Source organism: Nothobranchius furzeri, chromosome 4, assembly GCF_043380555.1.
Source record: "Nothobranchius furzeri strain GRZ-AD chromosome 4, NfurGRZ-RIMD1, whole genome shotgun sequence".
Taxonomy (NCBI): Eukaryota; Metazoa; Chordata; class Actinopteri; order Cyprinodontiformes; family Nothobranchiidae; genus Nothobranchius; species Nothobranchius furzeri.
In genome coordinates, this window is record NC_091744.1 from 49897969 (window position 1) to 49907716 (window position 9748).

Genomic DNA, 9748 nt, shown 5'->3' on the forward strand with positions numbered 1-9748 from the left:
CCCTTCTCAACAACATGACAGAAGGATTTGACCACAAAGAACCCAGTGGTGAGCTGGTCGGAATTTCTTCTTTTTGTTTTTGTTTTCTTGGTGAGTAGCTGAAATATGAGAGGGCACAATCTGACTCATCCTATGCATTACCAGGTGGTCGAATACACCTCTCCGCACCTCTTCTGTTTACTCAGAGTGGACGCCCCGAGCACGTTACTTCACTCAGAGGTCCATGCTAAACTCCAGCCATCTGCAGAGGCCCCAGCAGTTCCATTTAATTTATTAAAATATAAATATTTTAACTGTCAGTTGGCATCCTGTGCCTGCTCCCCTGTGTTTGGGCCCGTTCCCACCTCCACAACATGACTAAAGCCTGATTTATGCTTCTCCGTCTGCGTCAGTGCGGAGACACGCAACGCCATTATCCGTCCGTGCGTAGGGCTCCGGCAGGCACGCAAGTACGTACGGAGTCGAGCCCACTTCTTTAAACATCCGTCGAACGAGACGGATTATGCACGCTTGTGATTGGTCAGGACACCGCTGTTGTTTACAGCGCCGCCATTGCAAAGAGAGCCGAGGATAACTAGCGGCAGACACGGAGAAGCTTGAAGAATACCTCGCGAAAAAACTCTAAAAATATGAACGTTTGATTCTCCCGTGACTGGAGAAGTGAAAAGATGCGCAGCAAGCGTTTTATTTGTGGACGGAAGTGGCAGGAAACGTGGGTTTAGAGGTGGGGAGCGCATGAAGAGGTGGGAGAATGAGAGACAAATATGTCCGAGTTAAAAGTCTCTTATATACACAAAAAACACAATATAAACACACTATCTTGGACCGATACATGACAGGATACCACAGAACAGCGCTACGCCTTCTGTTGTCCTGCCGGGCAATTGCTTTGCAACACTCTCCAGGAGACGGAGAAGTATGAGAGCAAAACGCTTCCGTCAATCCGTGCGTGTCTGTCCCTTGCGGAGCTGACGGAGAAGCATAAACCAGGCTTAAGGCGTCCTAGGCCAGCCAAGAAACACAGTCCATCCGGCGTGTCTTATAGGTCTTACTTGAGGCCCCTGCAGGGAGGCGTCCAGAAGGAATCCTATCTAGATAATGGAGCCACCTCAATTGGTTCATCTTGATGTGGAGAGGTAGTGGATCTACTCCGAGCCTCTCCTGGATCACCAAGCTTCTCACTCTCTCTAAGGGCGAGCCCAGACACCCTGTGGAGAAAACTCATTTTGGCTGTTTGCATCTGTGATATCATTCTTTTGGCCACTGCCCAAAACTCATTATAGATTAAGCACCAATCTGGAGTTTGACTGTGTAGCATGTGCCCATCAGGGTGGAAATCTCTGCTTGACTGTCCCATCTGGAGCTCACATGTCAGACTGATCAATAAAAACAGGGAATTCAGGCAGATTGTGAGTATCACAGAAACATATTTTGTAATTAAATGTTGGTGAGTCAGTAGTTTTCAAGATCAGGCCCAGTAAGGGCCCTAAGTTCTTTACTGAGTCATGGCTTTTTAACAGCTATAGAAATGATTGTAGAACCTGGTATGCTGCAGTGATTAGTTAAACAATTTCTTACCTTCATATTTTATTTTTCCACAGCACAGTGTGTCTGATTCTCCTGTTCTCCCAATACCTCAGCAAAGTTGACGTTCCATTGATTGCCTACAAAGATAAGAAGTGGAAGGTTTTCCAATATCCACTCTTCAAGCTCTTCTCTGTGAGTTGTACAGATTCTTCAGAATCCTGACATTTTTTTGGTTTTTATTGTTTGCAAAGACCTTACAACCTTGAGATTTTATCTTAAATAACAAAATGTATTTGACAGAACTTTTTGAATAAGTGTTTTCAAAACTAGTGAGTGAAAGGCAGCAGAATACAGCACAACTACATGCAACCTCTACTGTCACCAAACTACAGCTTCTCTTAAAGTTAAAGTTGGATTCTCTCCTGATTCAGTCCAGTATTTCTGATGATGCTTGACTGTTGAAGAATAAAAATGACCAAAGCTGTGATTCACTGTCATGGTCTGGGGAAAACGCCTAACCTAAGACATGCAGAATCAACAACTCACGGATTGATGGTAAAAAAATATATTTATTTTTAAATGGGAACTGAAGGTGCACTGGTAAATCCAGTGGGGATCGAGAAATGGGAGCGCAACGTCTGAGAAGGGGAGAGCAGATACAGGTGAGTCCAGGGAGGTAAGTCTTAACTTGGTGGGTGCAGAGAAAAGACTTACTGGGAGATGGGGAAGCGCCGGAATGAGGGGCCGGTTGAGAGCCGGGTATATCCAAGTGAGGGGTCCAGGAGAGGGAGCGTGAGGAGGGCAGGAGAGCGGGTTGGTTGGAGGAATGGAGAACAATTCAGAGCTGTATCCAGAAGTCCTATGAAGCATGGGTGAGTAATCCTGAGAAGTCGCTGAATCAGAGACGTTCCAAAAACCTGGAGATGGGTAATCACAAAATCCAAAGTTCACAATAGACCAAGAAACTCAAGAGCACAAAAACCAAGTATCACTAGGAGGCTAGAAACTACCAAGCTGTAGTAATCATCCGGCGTCGAGGTGTGTTCTCCATCAATCCTTAAGTAGCCGGGCTCGCTGATTGCCAACGAGGTGCAGCTGGGAACCTCCCTCTCCTGCAACACACAGCTCAGAGGTGGAATATTGAGAGGAGTACTCACCCCAGCTCATGACATTCACTGGAATACCGTACCATACCTCACAAACTTTATTCATAAAGCACATTTAAAAACGGCATGGCAGCTGACCAAAGTGCTGTACAGATAAAAAGTAAAACACAACATAAAAACAAAAACACAATCAACAAAGTACACAACAAAGCAGAAAATAACAGTCAATAAAAGAATACATAATAAAAATATATAATAAAATTCAAGGGTTTAAAAATGCCTGGTCGTAAAAGTGGGCCTTAAGCAGTGACTTGAAACGGGGGAGGGATGGTGCCAGCCTCACTGAGAGGAGCAGCATGGACAAAAGCACGCTGACCACGCGTTTTGTATTTCATGGTGGGAACATGAAGCAGCAGGTTTGGCACACAACAAGTCACAAGGTCAAACTGGTAATCCGTTGCTAAACCATTCAGGGCCTTAAAAACAAAGATCAGAATTTTAAACTTCATTCTGAAGTTTACGGGTAGCCAATGGAGCCGCACCAGTACAGGTGTGATATGGTCACATCTAGAGGTGTTCATCAGGAACCTGGCTGCCACATTCTGTATGACCTGAAGCCTCTTAAGAGCAGAGGATCTTACATCAAATAAGATGGAATTTGCATAGGAAAGGATAAAAGCGTGAACTACGGATTCCGAGTGTGCCTGTTTCAGAATTGGTTTTAACCTAATCAGTCGGCGCAGCTGGAAGAAACAAGATCTGACCACTGTATTAATCTGAGTACCCATGGAAAAGTGGATATCCAGTTTCACCCCCAGGTTGGTAATACATTGTTTGTGGTCGTATGGGAGAATGTCCAAATCAAAAAGTGAGTTTGTGATTTGTTAGAAGCCATGAGGAGTGCCTCAGGCTTGGAGTCATTCAGCTTAAGAAAATTGTCGGCAAGCGAGTCCCTCACTTCAGCCAAACATTGGTCCAGAAGAGAGAGAGCACCTGGTTTGTTCAAAGTCGGGTACATCTGGCAGTCATCCACATAGAGATGGTAGCTTAAGCCATATTTCCACAGGATACAACCCAGAGGGACGATGTAAATTGAAAACTGGAGAGGCTCGAGTATAGATCCCTGTGGTACTCCCCAGGGGAGTGGGAGGCATGGAAAAGAACAATTCCAAAACTGAACCTTGAAAACTCTGTTTGACAGATATGAGCTAAACCACTGAAGTGGGATACCCCTAAGCCCCACCCAAATCTCAAGTCTATCCAGCAGAATATCATGGTCATTTGGAATAGCTACTGGTTAAATACAGGGACTGAACTCCGATCTTTGGTGGCTGTTTTTATTAGCCATTCTAAGTTATGTTATTTCATTTATCTGAACAAATTTAAAAGATGTTTGACAGAGATCTTGCTACCATCAGGAAGTCCAAAACCTAACTGCGCATCAACAGTTAGAAATTGTAGTTTGTGGACTAGGTTGTATTACATTAGCCAAGACAGTAAAACAAAAAGAAAAATCAAAAGAGGTGATGGTATTAAACAACCCCTGACACCTTACAGAGAGGCAATTTGCCCAATCATTAGGTTTTTGCATGCTTCATTTCAAACTTTGAGTTAAATGTGAACAAATTTTAAATTGATTCAAGCTGGATTCTGTAACTTCTGCCAAAAGCACGAATCTGTGCTCCATATGAAGACTGCACTTTTGAGTGAAATGCTGAGAGAACTTCCGAATCACAGCTGGCAGTGAGCAGTTGGGTAAAGAGCTTTATTCAAACAGACTAAATGGAAAAATAAGTGTGTGTGTGTGTGTGTGTGTGTGTGTGTCCGCAGGGTTTTCTAGCCTTTTAACTAATTTGCACAATGAACTTCAAAAAGTGAACTTAATGCACTGATAAGTAGATTCAATGGGAATGTTTAATTAGTAAAGATGACTCTTTTGATTTTGCACTGTCACATTATTTTTGTTATTGTTGTATCTATGTAACTATCAAGATCTCTTTTTATCTGGAAACCATTTTTAGGCTTTGTTCGGGATGTGCGGTGGTTGGCTGGTCTGCTTCTTACTGACCATATTTGACGTCCTGCCTTCAAAAGCTGATCAGTATGGCTTCTCAGCTCGGACTGACATCAGCTTAGATGCTGTGCGAAACTCCCCGTGGTTCCATGTGCCATATCCAGGTAGGAGCCGAATCATGGCTTAAGGTTCAGTCAGCTATGGCATTCTTAAGTTGGTCAAACCAGCTAATGAATACAATTAAAATTTACACTTTGAAATGCAACTGCCTTTCTTTCCAAAACAGCTGATCTGACTGATTTATTTTTTATCTCCTGCACTTATGTAAATGTTCTATTTCTAAATGCCCATTTTACAAGGGTTTACACTTAACATGTTTAATATTATTTTGATTCACTAGTTTGAACAAACAAATCACATAAGCACTCACCTTTTTTGACATGAAATTGTAAAACTTGATCATCTTTGTAAAATTTACAAAAATAAATAAATCCTGAACATAAGTATGCATGTGTCTTAGATAATTGACAATAGATATTAGAGGACTGGTCTAATTTAAAGTTCAACTTGATCACAGTGTGGTGAAATGTGTGAAATGTTATGATTTAGTTTTACAAGCATCCATACTCACCAAGATAAGTTGTACCTACTTTTGATCTTAGTTTGTCTGAAGCCAGTCCATCCATCATCTGGTCCTCATTATCCTTGTTAGATTTTGAAATGAGCTAAGTAAAAAACAGACAACAACATGTTACTCTGCTGTTTCTGTTAGACAAAAGACAGAAGTCAGGCTTTGGAGGCTGTTGTTGGTTTTGCATCCAAGAAACAGAAGAGAAGATCTTTGTTAGTAGAAGCTAACCATGCAGAACTCTTTCAGGCTTATGTTACTTGTGGAGATAAAACATCATCATTGCAAAGCAAACAGAGTCCGTGGTAGAGTCGCATTCCTGTTATCCAATCCAAGACAAGATGTCCAAATATCAGGAAATAAGACCCCAAATCCTGCCATGTTCAGCTCTCCTGTGATGTGGCATTCCTGAAACAAGCCCATCTGAGTCGACAAATGAGACATGTTTGAGTTCCTCTATTTGCCAGTGCATAATGCCACAGAACATCTTTAGCACTGCAGAGGACTTAATTTATGTTTTCTTTTTGTTTTTTTGGAAAAGAAAAATCTCATTCATTTGGAAAAATTTAGCCTTTTTTTCCTGTAAAAAGTATTTTGTTCATTCGGAAAAACAGAGCTTTTTATTTTTTTGTGGCTGAATGCAAAACGCTTCTGAATTTGCAAAATGTCCTGAGAACAGTTGTCTCTGGCTTGCAGCATAGGCAAAATGTGTTCTATAGTTTCACCCCAGATTGGACAATCAATTTCATGTTCATATTTCACAAACTGAAATATACTTCTCTATGTGTCTTATCAAGAACCTTTAGCCCAGGGGTTAGGGAACCAAATCGGGTGCCCACAAGTCTTTTCTCCAAATAGCGCAAGTCAAAAAATAATAAAAATAATCTACTACCATGTTTTTTAAATGCCTTAATATAGATTTTAAAACTATACTCTTCTTTAAAACAACATTAAAATATGTTTTATACATTTAGTTTAGTTTAACTCTGATCTATTTATAGTTCAAACGTAAATATTGTATCAGTCTGGTAGCCCTTCTTGTCGCTCCATGTCCATGAAGTAGCTCTCAGCTTCACAAAAATTGGTGACTCCCACTTTAGCCAAATACTAAAATTCCAGTTTTTAAGCTAAACCTCATTATGACTGTTTACAAAGACTTTATATTTTCCAAGTAGCTGATCATGGGCTGCATGGCGACACAATTGGTAGCACTGCTGCTTTACCGGGGCCTTCTCCCCATTGCATGTGTGGGTTTTCTCTTAGTAATCTGGTTTCTTACCACAACAAACAAATGTGCATGCAGGGTTGAATGGAGGCTAACTTAATCCTATAGGTGCAAGTGACTGTGTGACTGGTTGTTTGTCTCTCTTTGTCCCTGTGCTGGACTTGCAACTTGTCCAGGGTGTCCAATGTCTCTCACCATGATGACTCAGTGCATACAACAGTCCAATGCCCAAGACATGGGCTTCCATATTGTAAGCATAAATCAGCTGAAGGACAACTAGCTTTGAATGTTTTCCAATGGGTGAAGTGGCATTTTAAGTCTCTAAAACTAGTTTCCAATGATCAAACTCCAACTACTCAGGCTCTGAAAGCTGTCCAATCCACAAAAAGTCTCTTCTACACGTGGTCGTTCCACATGAAGGTGGCCCCAGGTTTCTTGTTTAGGTTGTGCCTGGCTAGCTGTTGGGCACTTGCTTTTGCTGATAAGCCCCTCCCTAGACCTGGCTTCATGAGTTCCTGATATCACTGTCCAGCAAGGTATTTTGGTCCCTTGTTCTTAGTTTGGTGAGGATTTGCCCTGTGAACAGAGATGTTGCGTACCTAAAGGCAGAGCAGGCAACTGCTGCATCTTACATCCTGACGGAGCCCTCCCCTTTTTGCCCAGAGACTATCAGTCAGAGATATATATATATATATATATATATATATATATATATATATATATATATATATATGTATATATATATATATATATATATATATATATATATATATATATATATATATATATATATGTATATAAAATATTTTTTCAAGCCTCACTGTTGCCCTTTGAGATCTCTTGATATTAAGGGCATTATAAATTAATTCATTATTATTATTATTATTAGTAGTAGTAGTAGTAGTAGTAGTAGTAGTATTTATTATTATAATTATTGTATGATATCATGAACAATTATAACATTTTATTTAAGCTGCTGAAATGTGAAATTTGCCTTGTTTGTTCACAGGCCAATGGGGTCTTCCAACAGTGAGTTTGTCTTCAGTGCTGGGAATGATGGCGGGTGTCTTGGCATCCACTATGGAATCCATTGGTGACTACTATGCTTGTGCTCGATTGTCCGGAGCCCCTCCACCACCCACCCATGCCATCAACCGAGGTATTGCCATTGAGGGCATTGGATGCATCCTTGCAGCACTATGGGGAACTGGAAATGGCACTACTTCCTACAGTCAGAACATTGCTGCGCTTGGAATCACTAAGGTACCCATTGTTACTTGTAGAGGACAAGCATTCTGTGAAATAGTTACAGTCCTAATAAAGTCCTTCAGTTTCATAACCAAACATTTAAAATCCGAAGGGTTTTGTTGCCATACATGTGAGAATCTGTGGTACAAAATCCATTATTAGAAAAATTAAAATTAAGAAATGAACACAATGAGATGATAATATAGGGATGCTGCAGTCTCTCCATATCCCTGATGGTGGTTCCAGCATACCACATGGTGATTGAAGAGGTGAGGATGTACTCGATGATTGCAGTGTAGAACTGACTCATCGACTGCTCTGGTAGGTTAAATTTCTTCAGCTGCCTCAGGACGTGTATCCTCTGCTGGGCCTTTTTTATGACAGAGGTGATGGTGGGCTCAGTTAGAATTCTCTGGGGGTGGGGTTATTTGCATGGGAGAGTTACCAGACTCATTCTCCGTGCAGAATTAAACAGAGCAAGAGCTTGGCAGGCCAGGCTAAGGATTGTTCATGTCACAGTGAGAACTCTAGAAAGGTGGCACACTGTACGGTGCAAGATGTATGTAAGGCAGACTGTTCGCCGTCCCTCTCCTGCAGGACATGCTGCGTCATGAGCGCACCTCCCGAAGCATACGTCACTAAGCAGACCGCTTACCAAAAATAAGTTGAAAAGCAAAACATTCTCACACCCGAAGCAGCTAAAAATGACAAAGGGTGACCAAGCGTTTGTTTCCGGCGCGTTGGGACTCCCAACAGGAGTCAGGAGGCGACGCGATGTGCCAGAGCATCGCTTTCCGACGCCCACGGTAAAACAGAGATTTTACCAAATTGTGACCTTCGCCCTCTTGCTATTTATCTTTCCACTCACCTCCATCCTAACCTTAACCCACTTGCGCATGCAAAACTTTGTTTCTAGTTGTATCATTCCTCTCAGACACGGTTAACGGGAAATTTAGAACGACAAACTGTGTTAAGGTTAGGATGGGGGTGTGGGTAAGGTTAAATCGCTAGAGGTTAGAGGTTAAATGTCAGTGAAATCTCTGTTTTAAAGCGATGCTCTGGCACAGCACGTCGCCTCCTGACACGTTGATGCTCCTGGACCATCATGATGGGAGTGTCAAACAGGGTTATGGGGCAGAGTGGAGCTGTGTGTTTCCTAAAACCCACAGCAACCTCTGTTGTCTTCTGGGCATTTAGCACCAGGTTGCAGGGGCGTCGGAAACAAAGCTTGGTCACCCTTCATCAGTTTTAGCCGCTTTGGTTATGAGAATGTGTTGTAAAAAAATGAAAACAGTTCTTTTTAGTGTCAGTTTATGATCCAACTGATCTTCCTCAAAGAGGAAGCTTCCTTTTTAAAACCCTCGCTTTGGCATCAGACTCCAGTTGCGGGTCTCCTTTTCTCGTTTTCCAGCTAAACAGCTGATCTGTTTGCTGGTCATTCATCCTTCTCCTGCTTTATACACAAGAACCCACTAAACTACAGAGAAGTAACAATCTGTCACAGATCGCTGCAGTATCTAAACTTTTGCTGTGAATTCTGTCTCACTGCTCCGCACCTCCGCTCCATGTGACAGCTCACACCTGCTGTCGCGCAGCTTCCTCAGTCCCTCTGCAGCAAAATTCTACTGAACTATCCTTATCGCTTGAGTATGTGAAATGTCCACCAACAGCAAAGGGATCTCATGTTTTTGTGTTTTCTCTTCTATGTTCGTGAGCTCATCTCCTCGCACATTCTCACAGATCACATAATCTCAGTTTTCACAATTTATCTGATGGTCTAAAAGGGTAGATTAATTATTTTAAGTATAACTCCAGTTTAACTTGGGCTATTAACACAAATAACAACTGGTGGGTATTTTATAATCCGCACTTTAAACATAAATTGAAACCGAAGCTCAGAGAGGCGGAGTCTTGCTGATGCGGCGTCGAAATGGTGTGTTTTCATTGGTTGGTTGCAGACAGGAATTGTATGTTTTCAAGCTTGCTTGTAGACTGTTGTA

At 41.8% G+C, this 9748-nt stretch overlaps 1 protein-coding gene across 1 annotated transcript in view; it reads left to right on the forward strand.

Annotated features, from left to right (window-relative positions):
• The window catches only part of si:dkey-106n21.1 (solute carrier family 23 member 2), a 165198-nt gene that overhangs the window by 116325 nt on the left and 39125 nt on the right, over positions 1 to 9748 (forward strand). Inside the window, exons 6-8 of the mRNA XM_070550236.1 lie at positions 1602 to 1719; positions 4655 to 4811; positions 7510 to 7763. Of these exons, the coding sequence (XP_070406337.1) occupies positions 1602 to 1719; positions 4655 to 4811; positions 7510 to 7763 (529 nt within the window). The remainder of the gene's footprint in view (positions 1 to 1601; positions 1720 to 4654; positions 4812 to 7509; positions 7764 to 9748) is intronic.